General features: G+C 44.8%; 1 protein-coding gene across 1 annotated transcript in view; it reads left to right on the top strand.

The window, feature by feature from the left end:
- Positions 1 to 23,009, top strand: part of LOC311108272 (ATPase family AAA domain-containing protein 2B-like) — a 155,099-nt gene that overhangs the window by 120,805 nt on the left and 11,285 nt on the right. Inside the window, exons 25-26 of the mRNA XM_084150894.1 lie at positions 10,786 to 11,667; positions 12,764 to 12,897. Of these exons, the coding sequence (XP_084007020.1) occupies positions 10,786 to 11,667; positions 12,764 to 12,897 (1,016 nt within the window). The remainder of the gene's footprint in view (positions 1 to 10,785; positions 11,668 to 12,763; positions 12,898 to 23,009) is intronic.

The raw sequence follows: 23,009 nt of genomic DNA, 5'->3' as shown, positions 1-23,009 counted from the left end.
TTACTTTCATTCATGTGATTTTGAACAACGGCAAACAAAGTCGTGACCAATCAATTTGTGTTCCAACCAATTCTTCCTGTTGTATTTCTCTGAACATGCGTGCATGTTGACACGCGCAGGCACACACACAGTGGCAGTAAGTGCATGGCATTAGCTGCCTGGCGATGAGGCAAAGTGTGAGGCCTTCAGGGAGGACAGCTCCAGTCAGTCTGGTCTCTTCTTAGGGCAGAGATGCATCAATAGTGTTTGCTGGCCGAGAGTACTTACCTCTGAACGTAATTTGCAAACCAAATGTGCACTGATTTTACATGTAGAATCGCATTAAAAATGATGTCTATAGCGGGTGGTCTCTAAAACAGTGTGCTGGACGATGGGCAGAAAAACGCTAGATCCACATTCGGTGTGATGTGTGCAAGCCTTTTGGTCACTAAAGAGGTGTGAAAACTCAACCCACTCAACACCCTCTAAAGAAATGGCCTGGAAATCCTGCTCTCTCATTTAGCTGAAAATTCTGCATCTAGTTGGGTTTTAAAGCGAGTCTTACATTTGTTTAAATATTTTTCTTTCATTTGGGCAAACAAGTTGGATCTAGTTAGGCTAGTGTCTTAGCATTTCTTCCAGTTGAAGTCTTCTCTCATTTGAGAAAAAAAAAACCACTTGATTCAGTCTGGTATCTCAGCATCTTAGGGCTGACCCCGACAAAAACAAATCTTGGTCGACCGAGAGTCGTCCTGTTCTTTCGACCAATCGATTGGTGTTTAAACTTATTTTTCCATTATATAAACATGGATAAAATCAACTACATATGCACTGAGCTTGTCTGATGCTTTAAGCACACTGTTTGATTAAATAATTAAGACACATGACTCAAGAAAGAGCCCGATGGTCACACTGTGTTACACAGGCACTCGCTGTCCTTTTTTTTTGACTGGTGCACGCTGTCTCACTCTCCTCCCTACTGCTGCGGAAAAGCACCACAGCACAGCAAGTGTTTATTGCGCTGTCCGTGCTGGAGCTGCAACATCATTTCAGCCATTTAGTTTCTTACTTTACTGGTTGTTTTTCCACCTCTCCAACACTAACTTTACCAAATTCAAAACAGTCTGACTTCTTTGTCACCTCTTGCATCATTTCTTTGAACCATTGTTTTATTTATCATCAACCCAGGGGGCTCTAAAAGTTCTCACAGTTAAATTCTTAAAAGGTGCATGCTTTTTTTTGAATTTGCATGAATAATTTTTTACAAATATTTCCAGTGCTGCATCTGGATTCACTTCCTCAAACACATCAGACCAACATACAGTGCATTCGGAAAGTATTCGGACCCCTTCACTTTTTCCCCATTTTGTTAAGTTACAGCCTTCTTCTAAAATGGATGACATAAAAAATAAATAAAAATCTATCTACACACAATATCCCATAATGACAAAGCGAAAACAGGTTTTTAGACATTTTTGCAATCGTATAAAAAAATAAAATATACCTTATTTACGTAAGTATTCAGACCATTTGCTATGAGACTCGATATTGAGCTCCGGTGCATCCTGTTTCCATTGATCATCCTTGATGTTTCTACGAATTGGAGTCCACCTGTGGTAAATTCAATTGATTAGACATGATTTGGAATGGCACACACCTGTCTATATAAGGTCCCACAGTTGACAGTGCATGTCAGAGCAAAAACCAAGCCATGAGGTCGAAGGAATTGACCTTTCTTAAATGGAAGAAGTTTGGAACCACCAAGACTCTTCCTAGAGCTAACCTCCTGGCCTAACTGAGCAATCGAGGGAGAAGGGCCTTGGTCAGGGAGGTGACCAAGAACCCGATGGTCACTGACAGAGCTCCAGAGTTCCTCTGTGGAGATGGGAGAACCTTCCAGAAGGACAACCATCTCTGCAGCACTCCACCAATCAGGCCTTTATGGTTGAGTGGCCAGACGGAAGCCACTCCACAATAAAAGGCAACTGACAGCCCGCTTGGAGTTTGCCAAAAGTCACCTAAAGGATTCTCAGACCATGAGAAACAAGATTTTCTGGTCTGATGAAACCAAGATTGAACTCTTTGGCCTGAATGTCAACCGTCACGTCTGGAGGAAACCTGGCACCATCCCTACGGTGAAGCATAGTGGTGGCGGCATCATGCTGTGGGGATGTTTTTGCATTTTCTTTTAAAATATAACCAGTTTTTGCCTTGTTATTTTGGGGTATTGTGTGTAGATTGATGAGGGGGAAAAAAACAATTTAATACATTTTAGAATAAGGCTATAACGTAACAAAATGTGTAAAAAGTCAAGGGGTCTGAATACTTTCCGAATGCACTGTACATTTTTTACGTAAAAGAGTCCTGAGAGAACATTTTGTATGATCTCTTATAAATTACTTTAGGCACAACCTTTGGCACTTTGGCTTTCCTTCTTATTGCCACAATGTTATGGTCACTACATCCAATGGGAACTGATGTTGTTTTGGAGGAAAGCTCTGCATCATTGGTGAAGATTATGATCAATAGAAGTGGATGTCACAGATCCATCACTGTTGGTATGCGCTCTAGTTGGTTGAGTGATAACTTCGGTCATATTAAATGACATTAATGTAATATTACAGGCATTAGTCACAGTTCGAAGCTTCCTCTTGAGAGGACCGCTATACTGAACAAAAATATAAATGCAACATGTAAAGTGTTGGTCCCATGTTTCTTGAGCTGAAATAAAAATCCCAGAAATTTTCCATTAGGACAAAAATATTATTTCCTTTAAATGTTGTGCACAAATTTGTTAACATCCCTGTTTGTGAGCATTACTCCTTTGCCAAGATAATCCTTATATGTGACATATAGAGAAGCTGATTTAAACGGCATGATCATTACGCAGGTGCACTTTGTGCTGGGGACAATGAGCTTGTCTTAGCGGATGTAAACAATGTCCCCACACTCTAGCAGCTTTCATAGCTGGGATAAGTTATTTCCGCCTATGGCGCACAGCTTCAGAGCAGTCCTCATTGAGGAAGATGTTGGTTCCTCTCAAATTCTTGGCTCTCTCCAGAACAGACAACTTTTCCTTGAACCTTATGAACTTTACTACTGGCCTGGGTATGTCACCTGGGCTGGTTATAGGTTTTCCAATCAAATGTTATTTGTCACATGCACCTAATACAACAGGTGTAGACCTTAACGTGAAATGCTTACTTACAAGCGGTTTTAAGAAAATATAGTTAAGAAAATAAAAATAAACTAAAGTAAAAAAAATATACAATATAATTTTTATTTTATTTTTTATTTCACCTTTATTTAACCAGGTAAACCAGTTGAGAACAAGTTCTCATTTACAACTGCGACCTGGCCAAGATAAAGCAAAGCAGTGCGATAAAAACAACAACACAGAGTTACATATGGGTTACATATAATAACAATAATGAGGCTATATACAGGAGGTACCGGTAACAAAAGGGGGGGGGGGGGGGGGGGGTCAATGCAAATACTCCGGGTGGCCATTTTATTAATTGTTCAGCGGTCTTATGGCTTGGGGGTAGAAGCTGTTAAGGAGCCTTTTGGACCTAGACTTGGCGTTCCGGTACCGCTTGCCGTGCGGTAGCAGAAAGAACAGTCTATGACTTGGGTGACTGGAGTCTATGACAATTTGTTGGGCCTTCCTCTGACACCGCCTAGTATATAGGTCCTGGGTGGCAGGAAGCTTGGCCCCAGTGATGTACTGGGCCGCACGCACTACCCTCTGTAGCGCCTTACGGTTGGATGCCAAGCAGTTGCCATACCAGGCGGTGATGCAACCGGTCAGGATGCTCTCGGTGGTGCAGCTGTATAACTTTTTGAGGATCTGGGGACCCATGCCAAATATTTTCAGTCTCCTGAGGGGGAAAAGGCATTGTCATGCCCTCTTCACGACTTTCTTGGTGTGTTTGGACCATGATAGTTTGGTGCTGATGTGGACACCAAGGAACTTGAAACTCTCGACCCCCTCCACTACAGCCCTGTGAATGGGGGCGTGTTCGGCCCTCTTTTTCCTGTAATTCACGATCATCTCCCTTGTCTTGCTCACGTTGAGGGAGAGGTTGTTGTCCTGGCACCACACTGCCAGGTCTCTGACCTCCTCCCTATAGGCTGTCTCATCATTGTCGGTAATCAGGCCTACCACCGTTGTGTCGTCAGCAAACTTAATGATGGTGTTGGAGTCGTGCTTGGCCACACAGTCGTAGGTGAACAGGGAGTACAGGAGGGTACTAAGCACGCACCCCTGAGGGGCCCCCATGTTGAGGATCAGCGTGGCAGATGTGTTGTTGCCTACCCTTACCACCTGGGTGCGGCCCGTCAGGAAGTCCAGGATCCAGTTGCAGAGGGAGGTGTTTAGTCCCAGGATCATTAGCTAAGTGATGAGCTTTGTGGGCACTATGGTCTGGAACGCTGAGCTGTAGTCAATGAACAGCATTCTCACATAGGTGTTCCTTTTGTCCAGGTGGGAAAGGGCAGTGTGGATTGCGATTGAGTATGCAAATTGAAGTGGGTCTAGGGTTTCCGGGTTTTGTGGGCACGCTCCACTTCAATCTTCCTATGATCCATCTGCAGCTTTTCGGTGATCATTTTTGTCACTTTTTCCTCAGACTCCGACCAAGTCTCGTGGAGACTCTGGTATGCCATCCACAACAATGTTATTCCTCCTGGATTGTCCCTCTAGATAGTCTGTTTTCCCAGTCATCTGTAATAATGATTCACAGACAGTGCTGATGTAATCTTGTGTGTACTTTTGTTGTCATCTTGCTGCAAGTTTCTTTCAGGACATCCATCTCTCCCTGGAAGAACTGCAAACTTTTCTTAAGGTCTTAGACCTCTGAAACCCTACATCTTCAAACAGTATCTTAAATAATCCTCTTCCTCACCTCGACCCCACCCACCACCATTGTTGCTCTGACTCTACTGATAGCTATGTTATTGAGGAAAAATGTACTTTCTATGCCTGTTATATGTGGTTGTCCCATCTAGCTATCTTAAGATGAATGCACTAACTGTAAGTCGCTCTGGATAAGAGCGTCTGCTAAATGACTAAAATGTAAAATGGTCAGATCGTCCATTGTTTAGTTAGTTGTGTCCACCAGTATTTGGTTAAGGCTCTTGAAGCTATTTTCCTGTTGCTGTAACATTTGCTTGTAGACATATTTTGGTTTATTTTAAAAGATCACGCACCTGTCATAGCGAAACACTGTCTTTTCCATTACTACAACCTTTTTTAACTTTAGGCGGCACGATGGTAACAACGTAGGCTAACGCTGGTACTTCACTCAATTCCAGCCAGCACAGCTTGCAAGGCCAATGCAAACGGCAACAAACGGCCGGGATTAAACAGCCAGCCACAAGCCCGGGGCTATCCACGGTCCCAGCCACGTGGGCTAACTACGCCGCGGGCTGTGTTTAAACCAGAGGAGGCTGGAGGCGCTATAGGAGGACGGGCTCATTGTAATTCCATTCCAGCCATTACAATGAGCCCATCCTCCTATAGCTCCTCCCACCAGCCTCCTCTGGCTTAAACTGTCAAGGAAACCTGGCTAGCTTGATACCTAGCAGCTATGCTAGCCAAGCAGCAGCTCTTCAGACTTTAGGGCTTGGCAGTGTCCCGAGACAGATAGTAGCGGTCCCAGCAACTGAGGCTAACCGTTACGCGGGATCCAAATTAAACAGGTAAACATATTTTTTTTTTTTCAATGAGAAATGTTTAAAACAAAGCGAGCTCTATCTCGTTCCGTGTCGCGCTCTGATGACGTCATGAGTGTTGTGCGATGACGTCATGAGTGTTGTGCGTGTTATGAAAATTCCTAGGGAGCAGAATATTAATGGTTCAAAGGGGTTAATGCAGTATGGATCATGATTAATCAGTGGAGACACAGACAGCAGCCTTGGCCTGTGCGGTGATGTGGTCAGTGCATTTACAGTATAGCATTACAACAAAGCTCCGAACTCGGCGGCACTGAGGTACATACAGAGCATTCGGAAAGTATTCAGACCCCTTGACTTTTTCCACATTTTGTTACGTTACAGCCTTATTTTAAAATGGATTAAATCGTTTTTCCCCTTTCAACAATCTACTCACAATACCCCATAATGACAAAGCATTACATTTACATAAGTATTCAGACCCTTCACTCAGTACTTTGTTGAAACACTTTTGGCAGCGATTACAGCCTCAATTCTTCTTGGATATGACGCTACAAGCTTGGCACACCTGTATTTGTGGAGTTTCTCCCATTCTTCTCTGCAGATCCTCTCAAGCTCTGTCAGGTTGGATGGGGAGCGTCGCTACACAGCTATATCAAGTTCAAGTCTGGGCTCTGGCTGAGCCACTCAAGGACATTCAGAGACTTGTCCCGAAGCCACTCCTGCGTTGTCTTGGCTGTGTGCTTAGGGTCGTTGTCCTGTTGGAAGGTGAACCTTTGCCCCAGTCTGAGGTCCTGAGCGCTCTGGAGCCGGTTTTCATCAAGGATCTCTCTGTATTTTGCTCCATTCATCTTTCCCTCGATCCTGACTAGACTCCCAGTCCCTGCCGCTGAAAAACATTCCCACAGCATGATGCTGCCACCACTATGCTTCACCGTAGGGATGGTGCCAGGTTTCCTCCAGACGTGACGCGTGGCATTCAGGCCAAATAGTTGATTATTTGTTTCCAGACCAGAGAATCTTGTTTCTCATGGTCTGTCAGGTGCCTTTTACTGAGGAGTGGCTTCCGTCTGGCCACTCTACCATAAAGGCCTGATTGGTGGCGTGCTGCAGAGATAGTTGTCCTTCTGGAAGGTTCTACCATCTCCACAGAGGAACTCTGGAGCTCTGTCAGAGTGACCATCAGGTTCTTGGTCACCTCGGTGACCAAGGCCCTTCTCCCCCGATTGCTCAGTTTGGCCGGGTGGCCAGCTCACGGAAGAGTCTTGGTGGTTCCAAATTTATTCCATTTAAGAATGACGGAGGCCAGTGTGACCTTCAATGCTGCAGAAATGTTTTGGTACCCTTCCCCAGATCTGTGCCTCAACACAATCCTGTTTTGGAGCTCTACGGACAATTCCTTCGACCGCATGGCTTGGTTTTTGCTCTGACATGCACTGTCAAATGTGGGACCTTATATAGACAGGTGTGTTTCTTTCCAAATCATGTCCAATCAATAGGCGATATGCACAGGCGAGCATGACGTATTTCCGGTTAAATCTCAGGATGGATGTAAACCTCCGGTTATCGTAGAATGCTGTGCTACCGTATGCTAGCATTGAATGCTTGTCGTCAAAAACATCCGAAACGGTTAATTTTCGTCGTTGTTGTTGTTTATCTTAATGTTTATGTTAATGTTTTTACTTGTAATACTTCGTATTGACTTATAACACGATGATGTGTAAATGTACGAAAGTACAGGAGGGACGACAGACATGCCACATTCAGAGTAATGGGCAGTCTGATATAGTAATGCAACCAAATGATTGCATATCCCACACCCAGCCACACAGGAACAGTAGCTTTTAACAAGCACAACTTTCTGTGAATAACGCAATGTCATCTGAAATACACAGAAGCATAATTTAATGGGCTTTGAAAGACGAGGGTCTACAGCAGCAGGAGTAGGAGCAAAACTTGTTCTTTCTACTTTTTACTGGTGGAAGCAACTTATCTACTGTCTCGTGTCACTTTTGTGCTTTCTGCATCACTTTCCTACTGTCTTGCACCACTTGGCTATACTGTCTCCCACCACTTACCTATTGTCTTGTGCCATTTACCTACCTTCAAACAGTATTGGCAGAGCAGTAGGTGAGTGGTGCAACATTGTAGCCTAGTACCAATAACAACAGTAGAGTGAAGGTTTTGCTCCTAATTCCTCTTGAAAAGTAGAAACATCAAGTACAAAGGCAAGGAAGTTGGGCCATATGTTTATAAAGAAAGAAGTAAAGATGACAGGACAGTTTTGAGTAGAACATCAGCAGTTTGAAGAATAGCTGAGTGGAATATGTTACTGTCATTGCAGTCATCAAGTCAGGAAAAAGTAGTCATCTCATTATTGTTTACATTTCAAACCAAAATTTGTTTACAACAGACCCAACAACAAAGCATGGCAATTCCCACTCAGCTACCCTGGTCTGTATTAGGCTACCACTGTTCAGCTATCGTGAAAACCACTAAAGTTCTAAAGTGTTCTCTTAGCAATGGCAATCAAAGCTGTGGTAACATTAAACGAGTAAAACATGTGTTGAACGGAACGTGTCACTTAATCTAGTCCTACTCTCAGCTGGTGTGGTGGCTTTAGTTTCTTCATTGAGCGGTAGCAGTGGGCTCTAACAGAGATCTCATTTGTAGCCCTGTTTTTACCTGATACTTACATAAAAGTACAAACACATGAAGTGAGAGGTATATACACATGATTAAACTTTATTTAAAGCATGATTAACCCGAAGCAGGACGGAGTCATGACTTAAAACACCAAAGCAAGGCTTCTAGCTCAGGCTAGCTAGCGTTAGCATATTACCTTCAAAGTTGCAAAGAAAAGAAGAAACGTAAAATGTGAAGCCTTTATCCAGTTTGCTACGTGGTGTCGTACTGGATGTCCGGACGACCCTCCTTATATCATTATCAGATACTTTAGGCAACTCCAGCAAACACCTTGTAAACTTCATCTCTGCCATCATAACGGTCTACTGTCACTGTCTAATGTTTTTTTCCGGTAACCGGAAATGCCCAAGCATCCTCACGCCAATGCGGAAGTGATGCGTGCATAGAGCCCATTGAATTTACCACAGGTGGACTCCAATCAAGTTGTAGAAACATCTCAAGGATGGTCAATGGAAACAGGATGCACCTCAGTTCAGTTTCGAGTCTCATTGCAAAGGGTCTGAATAATTATGAAATAGGAGAAACTCCCCAAATACAGGTGTGCCGAGCTTGTAGCGTCATTCCCAAGAAGACTCGAGGCTGTAATCGCTGCCAAAGGTGCTTCAACAAAGTACTGAGTAAAGGGTCTGAATACTTATGTAAATTTGATATTTCCTTTTACATTTTTATAAATTTGCAAACATTTCTGAAAACTTGTTTTCGCTTTGTCATTACGGGGTATTGTGTGTAGATTGATGAGGGAGGGAAAAAAAACAATTTAATCCATTTTAGAATAAGGCTGTAACGTAACAAAATGTGGAAAAGTTAAGGTATCTGAATACTTTCCGAATGCGCTGTACTTAATTTACAGCATTTCCCTCACTCAGACAACAAAAAATTAGCAAAAGTTGCCCAATTTGCAGGAGAAATGGGGGTGACTTCTTGTCCTGTACGGTGCTCAAGTTCAGAATATCTGTCATTCCAAACCTGTACAGCACTGAGCCTGAGCTCTTACGTCATTTATAGAATGTTGCTGTGCAGCCACTGTGTTCCAATTTAGGCTCTTATCAGTGCCCTAATCTGCCATTTTCAACCAGTATACATGTACGAGTGTAAAGGGTTAAGTGATGGTGTACAGTTCAGAGACTGAGAAGATGAATGTCTTCTTAACATTAGGATAGACAGATAATCATGAGGAAGCTAGCATGTGTCTGATGTGACTGTTGGAGGATCTCCCTCTATAAAGGCCTTTTGATGCCTTTGAGACCAAAAACTCACCATGGGTTTATGGGGGAGGCTTTGACTGAACTGACAGGCCCGGCCTATTCCACTCATGGCCAGGTTCAAACGCTTGTCTGGGCAGGGGGGCTGATACGTTACACACCCTCATCCCCATGCACACACATTGTTGGCCTGGCACACGCACCCTGTGGCTGTGGTTTGAAAGGGACAGCGTGTGGAATCTGACCCTGCTGAAGTTTCACTGCGTCAAGCACTCTTGCCAGCGCCCTGTGACACTTTTACTGCTCTTTTACAGATGGCAGACATTTTCTCTCTCTTTCTCCCCCTATCCCTCCATCAGTCATGTCCCTGCTGCAGGAGCCCTGCTCTGCTTTCCTCTCTTTCCTTTTCCCTTTCTGTTTCGCCTCATCTCTTCCTCTCTCTTCCAGTGCTCTCTGATTACAACCACAGAGAGAAATGCAGTCAACATCTCACACACTAGAAATACTGTAATTTCTACCAGGACCTCTGCACCATAGAGAGGGTGGCAACTCCGTTATGCCAGACCTTTTGACTGGAGAGTAATAGGAAATCCCCCCCCCGCGAGAGGAAATGGTGGGCAAATCCAGTTTGGCTCTGAGATATGGGGCACATCTGGAGCTGCTTTCAATTGTTTTCAATTAGAGGTTTGAGCTTTCTCTCCCTCTCGCTGTCTCTGTCTCTCTGTGTGTGTGTGTTCAGTAGCCTGCCTCATCCACCTAGCAATTACTCCCAGACAGCCTCCCTTTGTGGGGCCCACTAACCTCGCCTTCCTGTGCCGTGTGGAACACAGGCCACACACAGACCACCGCAATGGAGTGGACATCTGATGCCGCCCTAGCATTTAAGACCTGGCAGGGAGCATTAACAGGGCAACTCAATTGCTTGGTATTAGTTGGTCCACTGTCATGTCAGTCCAGTGAATTACCACTTATTGAAGGTCCATTTGTAAGGATTCTGTCTCTCCATGTCTTCACATCAACTAATCATGGTCTTCTATTTAGACCACTAATTGAATCAAGTGTGTTAGAGCAGGTCTGGAACAAAAGCCTGCACCCCCTGTAGCTCTCTTGTGTAGTTAAGACTGGTGTGTGCGAGCAGAACCTGGTGTGGTTGTACTAGCATAAGTTCTGTGTTCCATGTGACTGAACTAAACAAATTAGTTTTTTTCCTCTCTGCTTCCAGATCACATAAAGAGGAAAGCGCGTCGGCGTCCATCTTGGGGGCGGGGCATCATTAGGAAGAAGAAGAACTACAAGAAGGGAACGGAGGAAGAGGAGGAGGATGAAGGTGCGGAGCCTGAGCCGGAAATGGGGGTACCCAGCGACTCCTGTCTGACTCAGGATGAAGAGTCTTCCTGTGACACCATGGACCCTCAGCCCAACGGACACCACACAAACCCTCACACACACGGCATCTCCACGGAGGAGGAGAGCTCCAATGAGCCCCCCGAGGCCCCTAGGGGCCAGAGGACCAAGACCCAAGGGGAAAGCAGCACAGGGACAGGGCCCAAGGAAGAAGAGACATCAGCTACAGACGACAAAGCCAATTCTACATCCACAGACAGAGACCTCCAGTCTAAAAGTGAGTCTTCCCCATGTAAAAGTGATGATTCTCATTGTAAAAACAAGGAGCCTCAATCCCAGGAGAAGGAGATCCAGTCTAAAGATGAGGGTTCCCAAGCCGAAAGCGAGAACCCCCAAGCCAAGCCTGATGATCCTAAGCCTAAGGAGGAAGGTTTCCAGCCCATGGATGTTGAGGAGGTCCAGCCTAAAGACGAGGAGGTCCAGTCCAAGGCTGAGCAGCAGTTGTCAGCCCCCACGCCGGCCACAGCACCCCCTGTCCCTCAGGAGGAGTGTGTGAACGGGAATGAGTCCATGGACAGCCTGGATTCCCAGGCCCTCAAGAGCTCTGAGAGAGAGGGGCCTACAGAGGTCAAAGGTGAAGGGTCAGAGGGGGAAGAGGACGTGTCGGCTTCTGCAGTGAGCAGAGGAACTCAGGAGCGCCGCCCTCAGGACGGGAGGACAGGAGACACGGAGACGGGTGAGGAGGAGCAGGACAGAGAAGGTACTGAGGGGTTATCTGTGGCTAACTTTTACCTACTCCTAGTGCACCATAGCTGTCTTGGGGTAGAATCCTGACTTGATATATGCATGTCTAACTCAGACTTGCGTTTAAATAATGCATCATGTCAGTGGGTTAATTTGAGTTACTCTGAGTACAGATGGCAAGTTCTGATCTTTCCCCGAGAGCACCAGACGGACTAGAAACACGTCCACAGATTTGAACACGGTCAGACTAACCTCGCATTACTTTTTAATTCACTGTAAAAGAACCGAAATATAATCATTTTGTTGATTGTCATCCAAGATATTTGATTTACACTGGGTTTGCTTGTAAAACGTCAGGGTGTGAATTATCCAAGACATATGGCATATGAAATATGAAATACTATCAGACAGCATATTTCAATGAAACCGTCAAAAGTCTCTGAGGTCTTGTACCTTTGTAGACTATCCAAAACCACCCTTAAGATTTATTTTTTTCTCTCTCACATAATTTTTTCTTTGGGCTTGAACCGTTGCCCATTAATTTAGTGGCGTGTAGTGTCTGGGACAAGCCAATAGGTCTGTGAGTTTGTCAGCATGTGTGTGTGTGTGCACATGCGTTTGTGGCTGTGTATGCATACGTACACAATACACCGTTACAGTACGTGTGTGTGTGTGTGTGTAGTGTCTGGGACAAGCCAAAAGGCCTGTGTGTGATTTAACGACTCAGGGCTGTGGATTATCAGGGGCCAGCTGGAAACCCGGCGCTACTGGGTGATTTGGAAGGACTGGGGTAGTAGAGGTGGCCGGGGGAGATTTCTGCTTCCTCTGTTGTGGCTTTTTTGGATCCTACAGACAGTGTATTACCACTAACGATGGTAGCAGTAAACTATAAGCCAACAGAGCACAGGCTCTGAATGTAGCGGGCCAGCTGTTCTTCTCATCTTTGATTGTCAGGCCTTTGCTTCCATCCAAACAAGCCTTGGTGTATGGATATGCTATGGTTCAGTATGTTCTAATAACCTACCTGGAGAAATGATGGTGATAAACATATAGGTAAAAGGCGAGATTGTAGGTGGGCTGTATCATTGACCTGTTCTCTCTTCCTGTTCCAGGCTGGTCCAAGGGGAGGAAGTGCAGAATGAGCCAATCAGAGCAGTCGAAGGGATCAACTGACAGGACAGAGGAGCCTCCACAGATCCCTCCCCCTCCACCACCTGCACTAGTGGTCGATCAACAGAGACTCACGGTAAGTGATGGGGTGTGTGTGTGTGTGTGTGTGTGTGTATTACCTCCTAATTATTTTCTAAGTAATGCTGAACACATCCCCGAGTATGAAAGTAATGAGTTGTGTAATAGTGGTCGTGTGTTTTATTTTTAGCACAATGCCCTTCCACAGTTTACGGTCTTGTGAAAACGCCATTCATCCATTCATGTTATCTGCAATGAGACCATTTAAGCTGTGCCATCCCTCCAGTCATTTCCTAGCCACATTATAACTGGCAATGTCCCCTTCCTAATCCCAGCCACACTACACGCTGATCTCCAAGGCTTCCCTTTCTCCTTTCATCCCTTCATTCTGTCGCTCCCAAGCCCAGAGCCACATGAAATGGTAATACATTTTTACCGTTAAATCAACATTAGAGACTAATTCTGTCTCTCAGATGGGAGAAAATCACCAGTCATTTTAATGGGCCCTAGTCAATGCTGTTGAGCAGCTGATGAGGGAAGTGAGGTTTGGGCAGAGGAAAGGAGCATGAGGGGTGGATGGGGTGGGGTAGACTATGACATGGGGATTGAAGGAAGGAGAAAAAGTTATTGGGGGTGGATGGGGGACTGGCCCCTAATCCTCCCCAGGCTTGTCAGGTCTTCTCTGGGTCTGCTGGTGTCACTCTCCCCCTTTTCAGATGGATGCTCCTGATTTCCCAGCCTAATATAATCTCCTCTTGTTCGTGCTCTGTTGGAGACCCGAGTCTGCCCTCACTCTGTGTGTGTGTGTGTGTGTGTGTACATCCTCATCATCCGAGAGGAAGGCTCCAATATTAGTGGCAGACAACAGGGCATCTCCACGTCTTCACTCAATCAACAGGTGTTGTTCCTTCCATTCGGCCATTTTAAGAATGCAGCCAGGACATGACTCAAACATGAGATGTTCTCTCTGCTCTCCACACTACCCGCTCCGTCAAGTTGGTCTCTGAATAAATAGATTGACAGAATAAAAAGTGAATATGTGAAATGATTCCCAGGCACTTTGCACGGTCACACTTAGGTTCCACCTAATACCCCGGGTGTAAATTGGAGCCGTGCTCTCTCTTCACTCCCTCTTATCCTAGGGACTCTTCTCTCTACCAACCGACCACCCAAACGACCCTGGTAAGAACAGGAAGATACAATATAGGTCTGATCTAATAGGTGTAAAGGAAGTGTTTCTGTGTCACGCGCTCCATCTCTCCGTTCTCTAGCCCTCCATCCCACTGCGACATCCCGACGATCCCCTGCTATCAAACCATTATCTCCCTGTGGTTAGCATCGCCACAGGGTGGCGGCAGAGATTGAGGGGTGCGCGGTTCCCGTCTCTCAAAGTGATTGACAGGTCTGATCCTTCCGTCTGGTCACAGACTGGTCGCGGTGGACCGACGCTTCCGATAAAGACTCAGCACCACGTTTCGCGGGTGGCTGACTCCACGAACTGTGGGAACACTCCCTCCCTGTGAACGCACACATCACTAATCTGGAGGCTTATTTGTTAGGCGGTGGAAAGAAGAGGAGATATCTTTAAGAAACAGATCGTGAAAAGAGGGCACTGTGACTAATTGCTTTTTTATCCACCTGGTTTATGGAACAAATTGAATTTCCGGTGAGCGGGGTGAGAGTCTGCGTTTAAGGCTGATATCTCCACAGTGGTCGGTAGGATTGGCTCGCTGCCTGATATTAGGAGAGGAATGGTGTGGAACGTTCCGCTACTCCTCTCATCTTCTCTTCAATTCATATTCATTGATTTGAGAAGTCTCATTACTTCTGACATCTAACTTGGATGGCAGGGCACCTGGAATCCCTTTTGGAATTAGCTAAAACTCTGCTAGTTTGTTCACAGTCCTCACACTGAGGTTCTTGAAATGGTTTGGCTCCAGCAGTGTTCTTCAACCCTGCTCCTGGAAAGTTACATAGTGTGCAGACTTTTGTTGCAGCCCAGCACCAACACACCTGATTCTACTTAATAGCCAACTTCGTGGTGGTTCGTTGAATCAGGCATGTTAATGCTGAGCTGGAAGAAAAATGTGCACATCCCCAGGACCAGGTTGAAAAAACTAGTGAAGCACTGGCTTCCTGCATTACTCCCAACCCCTCTGTTTCATTAATAATCGGCACTTGAACACAGACGGACAGAAAAAACCTTCATAAAGTATTCACACCCCTTGACTTTTTCCACATTTTGTTGTTACAAAGTGGGATTAAAATGTATTTAATTGTAATTTTTTGTAAATGATCTGCACAAAATACTTTAATGTCAAAGTGGAAGACAGATTCTAACATTTGTAAAAAAATAAATTATCATAATAATACAAATAAATTGTTTAATCTTTATTAGATAAGTATTCAACCCCCTTAGTCAATACATGTTAGAATCACCTTTGGCAGAGATTACAGCTGTGAGTCTTTCTGGGTAAGTCTCTAAGAGCTTTCCACACCTGGATTGGTCAACATTTGAATTATTGTTGAAAAGAGTATGCAAGCTCTGTCAAATTGGTTGTTTATCACTGCTAGACAACCATTTTCAGGTCTTGTCATAGATGTAAGTCAAAACTGTAACTCAGCCACATTCCCTGTCTTCTTGGTAAGCAACTCCAGTGTAGATCTGGCCTTGTGTTTTACGTTATTTTCCTGCTGAAAGATGAATTAATCTCCCAGTGTCTTGTGGAAAGCAGACTGAACCAGGTTTTCCTCTAGGATTTTGCCTGTGCTTAGCTCCGTTCCGTTTCTTTTTTATCCCGAGAAACTCCCCAGTCCTTAAAGATAGATTACAAGCATACCCATAACATTAAAATATGGAGAGTGGTACTCCGTATTGGATTTGGCCCAAACATAACACTTTCTATTCAGGACAAAAAGTAAATTGCTTTGCCACATTATTTTGCAGTATTACTTTAGTGCCTTGTTACAAACAGGATGTATGATTTGGAATATTTTTCAGTCTTCCTTTCACTCTGTCAATTAGGTTAGTATTGTGGAGTAACTACAATGTTGTTGATCCATTGGCCGAATGGTGATAACCCTGAGAATCCTTTTTTTATGGGCCTAATAATAAAGACATAATTTAACAGTAAATATGTATTACTATTTAATGTGGCATGAACACAACCAGTCATGATGCTTTCGTCTGATTGTCAAACAAATCACTTAAAAAAAAGTAGGCTACCTGTGCATGTTCGTCCACTCCAAAATAATCCAAACAGTGCAATGCATGTACTCTCGCGCTTGCATACTTCCCCCTCAGGAGACTGAAAAGATTTGGCATGGGTCCTCAGATCCTCAACAAATTCTACAGCTGCACCATCGAGAGCATCCTGACTGGTTGCATCACCGCCTGGTATGGCAACTGCTTGGCCTCCGACCGCAAGGCACTACAGAGGGTAGTGCGTACGGCCCAGTACATCACTGGGGCCAAGCTTCCTGCCATCCAGGACCTCTATACCAGGCGGTGTCAGAGGAAGGCCCTCAAAATTGTCAAAGACTCCAGCCACCCTAGTCATAGACTGTTCTCTCTGCTACCGCACGGCAAGCGGTACCGGAGTGCCAAGTCTAGGTCCAAAAGACTTCTCAACAGCTTCTACCCCCAAGCCATAAGACTCCTGAACAGCTAATCATGGCTACCCGGACTATTTGCACTGCCCCCCCACCTTTCTGAAAAAGGTGGGTAAACTGCATTTAGTTACGTTTACCCTCTGCTAGGCCTATACTACTGCCAGTACTCTACCCTCTCAGCCGAGGAAATGTTACACATATGAACACACGCAGAACAGGTAGCCTACATTCAATATAATACACAAGTTGAATCAAAACATGTTTTACACCCTAGTTCATGAGTTGTCCATAATTCATGAGTTGAATGCTTGGAGTCTTCACAGATCGTGTGACATAAAACACTACCTTTCTTTCCTTACATTAATGACATTTATGACAGAGTTATTTGTAATTATTAAGCATTTAACAATTGAATTAGAACATTGAATTTAAACCCTATACGATTCCTTGATTTTGGAGAAATTCACTGTAAGTGTACCTATGCCTAAGTAACATTTAATTATGTTTCGCCGTGAAAACAGTTCTCATGGGCACACAAATCCAAAATAATGTAGCCATTGCGAAATGGAATGCTAGTGATATTGGCAACCATCATCAGCTGATCCAGGAAACAACAAATGTTGATAGAAAATAATCAAGCTAAATAATTGGTCTACTACTTCTGGCCACGGACGGCACGGAGAACAGCGATAGGCTACCCGCGTGCACCTGAAAAACAAAGCAATGAGCGCTCTAAACAGCTGACTGTTAAAAGCAAACAATGATAAATCAATGAATAAATCTAAAGCATTGGAATAAAGGCAATTTGTTTTAAATCAAGGGCATATGGCAAACAAATGGCCAAGATGAGCAAGTACAAAGGAAAATCTATGCGTTTAAAGAAGCTCAGCACTACTGAGTGGACAGCGCCGTGGACAGAGAGAAGGTTTGCCGCTACGTAGAAATAAATGGTTTAAACCATGAGAGAGGGGGGGATGTTGGTTTCATTTGGATGTTTTTATTTTCATTTTTGCCACTGTAAAACATATTTACCCCTGAATTTTAAACAAATAGGAGAATGGTTAAATTAGCATTATTTACATCCTCCCGAAGTTTGACTTTTTTTGCATTTAGGGGAGCTAATGTCTCATTCAGGGTAGCTGAGCCCCTCCTAGCGTCCCCATAATTCGCACACTGGGAAAAAGTCAAGGGTGTGAATACTTTCTGAAGGCACTGTAAGTACCCTAGATTGCAGCAGAATCATCATCTATCAGGGAATCAATTCTAGTCGTATTATTTCTAGCCACCTCGCCAAAGAACACTCGGGCTGGGTTACAAGACTTGGCTGGGAAATTTTCCTTAGATTTGTTTTACGCAGCTGCAAATGCCCAGTGTGCATTCATTGGCTGTCACACTGAAGACTCCTCTCTCCCCTGTTGCCTGACCATTACGGCATGTCAAGACTTCCCAGAGCCGTCCGTCCACAGAAATGGCCCCATTTGCAGTTTGTTGTCTCTGCCCATTTACAACACTAATAACAGCATGGCTCTATCCGGAGAGGGAGGGAGGCGGCCATTCTGAATGCCTGCTAGGGGAAGAAAACGGCTTAATGGCCGGTGCAAAGCGCTTTGATTGTCAATAGAAATAAATAACTTTTGGGGTGCTTCCTTTTCATTTGTACTCATTCCCACTGATGTCCTTGACAGAGAGGCCATTTGCATGTGATAACAGCTTTCCGTTTGGGGACCTGTCGTTTTGAAAAGGCTTCCATCCACATCGGCAACCAGCTACGGCACCACATCATGAAAACAAACATGTGTGCCGATATATATACACACACACACAGTCCAAAACCACTCTCTGTAAGTGACTAGCACACACACTGCAAATGTCCTGTCAGATTGGGCCTAACTGCCTGAGGCTGTTTGGTTTTGACAAAAGACTGGAGATGAGAGAAGAGTGGGAGGGGAAAAAATAGGGAGCGAAAGGAAGGAGATGAGAGAAAAGAGGGAGAGAAAAGCACAAGAGGAGAATAGACTGGAGTCCAAAGTTGTCCTAGATAAAAGATAGCTGTAGTCCAGGGATCGTCAACTAGATTGAGCTGCGGGACGATTTCTTTCTTGAGCGGTGGTCAGGGGACTGCTAATTGACCGCAAGAAGCCCAAACGGATATAACATTTGACTATAACATAATAATTTCAAACCTTGCTTACATTTGTATATGATTTTGCGTGGGAATACTTTCGAACAGATTTCTAAAATCTAAATCACTTGGAGCTGATTTGCTGGTGTTTTTACCGTCTTATGTCCAACATTAACACCCCAAAAAATCTAATAGAATCCTGCTATAGACACACTGCTATAGACAGGGCTAGGCCTAATTGCTGACCTCCACTTGTGAGTCTGTTACAGTTGGAGCTGAGAACAACTCCAGCAGTCAGTCTGTTACAGTTGGAGCTGAGAACAACTCCAGCAGTCAGTCTGTTACAGTTGGAGCTGAGAACAACTCCAGCAGTCAGTCTGTTACAGTTGGAGCTGAGAACAACTCCAGCAGTCAGTCTGTTACAGTTGGAGCTGAGAACAACTCCAGCAGTCAGTCTGTTACAGTTGGAGCTGAGAACAACTCCAGCAGTCAGTCTGTTACAGTTGGAGCTGAGAACAACTCCAGCAGTCAGTCCCCCCCCCCCCCCCCACCAAAGCACTATGCTGTTGAGTACAATCTCACCAAGCACTACTGGAGTCAATGGAATAATTTGACCTCCAAGCTAGAGAGAGAAGCCGGTTTCACTTCTGTCTGAGACACAATGTGTTTTACTGCTCTGTACTTCTCTTTGAAACACCTGCAACACGTTTATTTTTAGAGAAGAGGTGGTCTGTAGATGAAGGTTGCCAAAGGTGTCAACCATATTTTATTCCCCACACCATGCCCATGACACAGCAAAGCCCCCTCACCATGAGCCTAGCGTCCGTACCAGATTAACTTCTTAACACCTGTTGATCATGTCCAGATCACATCACCAGACCAACCACCTGCCCCACGCTCTATCACGTCTTTCCATCATAGCCTTTCATTTGCAGTGACTCTGGCACTGAGTTGGTAGCTAGTGACACCCGTTCATCACGTCCCTCATAACACCTGTCGGTCATGTCCAGACCACATCATCAGACCACCACCGTCACTTGGCCCACTTTCCATCACATCATCATCCTACCCCTTCAGTCCATCATGTTGAAGGTCTGACGATGGCCTTTAACTTGAAGTCACTTGGCTCATTTGCTTTGGATGCTAGCCTCGTGCGTCTGTCTGAGTCTGTAGAGAGTAGCGAGTGAGGGCGCTGCAGAATTTGATTCCTCCGTTACATTCACATTAGTCATGATACAGACCCTGGACCCCTCTGATGTGTCAGCCTTGTGATACTTTATATGTGCCACATGTTACGCAACTTTGTGTGTGTGTGTCCTCGCGCTCCCAGTCCGTGTGACTTGGCAGTGTCCCCCAGGCATTTCATTCCTTTCTGGAGATTGGAATTCGTGTTGCAGAAGTTGCAAATCACCCACTACACTCCTCCCTCCCTCCTTCCCTCCCTCTTTCCGTTCATTTTAAACTTTGTAGATTTGATCTCTTAAAGCGTGTATAATTTATATTTTATCCTAAGCACGGGTAAGAAAAGATTACATTAAAATTAAAAGGGGAAAGAGGGGGTGAATTGCTCTCTTTTTAAAGACTGATTGTGAAAGCCTAATAACATCACTGGTAGTGATGGATACAGTGGCGCATCCAGTTACTCTCTCTCTCCCCCCACTCTCTTTCTGCCTCTTGCTTTCTCTGCCCCCTGTCTCTCTCTCTCTCTATCCCTCTCTCTCTGCCTCTCTCTCTTTCTCCCCCTCTGCCACCCTCTCTCTCTCTGCACTTAAATCCCAGGGCTAGAGCGGCATGCTCATCTGTGTGTTGTCTACCAGCCTACACAGCCATCTGCAGCCTTCCTGACACCAATACAGCTCTTAACACCAATTAAGAGTAGTGTTCAGCATTGCTCCTGATGCTGCGATCAACACTGGCACACGGTCCTCCATATTAAACGCTGCGAAAGGGCCTTGAATTGCACCAAGACCTGATAGAGACGGGCAAAACCAGATAGTCAATCACACTTAATATAGCTATCACAACATATGTCCAGTGATCTCATAATATCAGCACATGACCATGATGTTTTTGCTCCTTCCCTTTCATAAGCATTCTGAAGGTTTTGTGAGGTTAATACTTATCACACGTTTAGTGTGAAATGTCCTTTACCAGTAAGGGATCATCACTGATTAAGGGCTGGTGTTAAGTATCAACGCTAACATTTATACACAAAAACCACCTGCTGTGCAGGGTGAGACATTTATATGCCAATGTAACACTCACATAAATGTAAGTCATCAGTGCTCCAGTTCAAAGCATTCGCGCCCCATGCTGTGGCTATTTCTGTACCCCGTCATAAGCTGTGACCTGGTCTCCATTTCAGACATTCAAAGGGCTGGGCTCTAGGAGTACCGTGTGTGTGTTTTGATAGTTGGTAGGGTGTGTGTGTTCCAGGATAGAGATGTTGGTAATAACTGGGTCCTGTTCTCAGGTTCAGTCTTATATTCTTAGGATCATAGACAGCCTGTCAGTGGCCTTGTTAGCTGCCTTTAATGGGCTGAAACATGCAGGGAACGCAGCCGTGTTAACAGTGTATGTATTGAGTTGGCAGTGTGTGTTTACAGATGGGTGAGTGTGTGGAGATGGGTGTGTGTGTGCATAGCTTTAGGTGTGTGTATTGAATGTATGTATGTGTGTGTCTGCAATGTTGGTGTGTGTCTGCAGTGTTGGGTGTGTTTGTGGGGAGACGTGTGTGCATGTAGAGTTGGCGGTTTGTGTATGTATGTGTGTGTGCAGTTGGCACACTGATGGAGTCATTTGCCTGGCCGCATGCTGTGCCTGAGCTGATAGGACAGAGTTTAAAGCCGCGGCTATGACACTTTTTCTTCCCGTCGTCTCTTGTTTCGTTCACTCGCTTGCTCTTTCTTTCGCTCTCTCACTCATATTTTTTTCTTGCTTTCCCCCTCTCTCCCTCTCCTCTGTTCCTCCTCCTCCTTCTCTGTACCTTAGAGGGTGCATCAGCAAAATGAAAGAGGGTAGAGAGCGGGAGAAGAGGCTGAGAGAGGACAGGGGGATAGAGATGTGCTGTGATGGGAAGGATGGTGGAGGGGAGAGGTGCCTTTAATGGTCCGTGTCACAGCCCCCTTTTAACAGGCTGGATTACTGCTCCTTTGTGTGCTGGGAGCTCACTACCTCAGGGGGTCCGCTAGCAACACACACACACACACACACACCACTTACCCCCGCTGTCACGATTGGCCTGGGCAACTGGACAAAGGCACAGCACTCTGATTAAATCAGCGGGCTAACAAGGGGAGAGGGCAGGAGAGGGAGGGGAGAGGGCGGGAGGGGGAGATGTTTAGAGAGAGACGAAAGGTAAGGGATTTTAGGACTAAAGGGGATGAGATTAGAAGCAGAGGCCTAGATGTGGAGAGACTGGTTGAAAAGGAGGAGGAACGTATACACTGAACAAAAATATAAACTCAACATGCAACAATTTCAAAGATTTTACTGAAATAAATTCATTAGGCCCTAATCTATGGATTTCACATGACTGGGAATACAGATATGCATCTGTTGGTCACAGATACAGTTGAAGTCGGAAGTTTACATGCACCTTAGCCAAATACATTTAAACTCAGTTTTGCACAATTCCTGACATTTAATCCTAGTAAAAATTCCCTGTCTTAGGTCAGTTAGGATCACCACTTTATTTTAACAATGTGAAATGTCAGAATAATAGTAGAGAGAGTGATTTATTTCAGCTTTTATTTCTTTCATCACATTCCCATTGGGTCAGAAGTTTACATACATTAGTATTTGGTAGCATTGCCTTGAAATTGTTCAACTTGGGTCAAACATTTCGGGTAGCCTTCCACAAGCTTCCCACAATAAGTTGGGTGAACTTTGGCCCATTCCTCCTGACAGAGCTGGTGTAACTGAGTCAGGTTTGTAGGCCTCCTTGCTCGCACACACTTTTTCAGTTCTGCCCACAAATGTTCTATAGGATTGAGGTCAGGGCTTTGTGATGGCCACTCCAATACCTTGACTTTGTTGTCCTTAAGCCATTTTGCCACAACTTTGGAAGTATGCTTGGGGTCATTGTCCATTTGGAAGACCCATTTGCGACCAAGCTTTAACTTCCTGACTGATGTCTTGAGATGTTGCTTCAATATATCCACATAATTTTCCTTCCTCATGATGCCATCTATTTTGTGAGCGGTCTTTCAGGTTATGTCGATATAGGACTCGTTTTACTGTGATATAGATACTTTTGTACCTGTTTCCTCCAGCATCTTCACAAGGTCCTTTGCTGTTGTTCTGGGATTGATTTGCACTTTTTGCACCAAAGTACGCTCATCTCTAGGAGACAGAACGCGTCTCCTTCCTGAGCGGTATGACGGCTGCGTGGTCCCATGATGTTTGTACTAGCGTACTATTGTTTGTACAGATGA

Source organism: Coregonus lavaretus (assembly GCF_964263955.1).
Source record: "Coregonus lavaretus genome assembly, chromosome: 33".
Classification (NCBI taxonomy): Eukaryota; Metazoa; Chordata; class Actinopteri; order Salmoniformes; family Salmonidae; genus Coregonus; species Coregonus lavaretus.
This window is presented reverse-complemented; position numbering and strand designations above follow the sequence as displayed.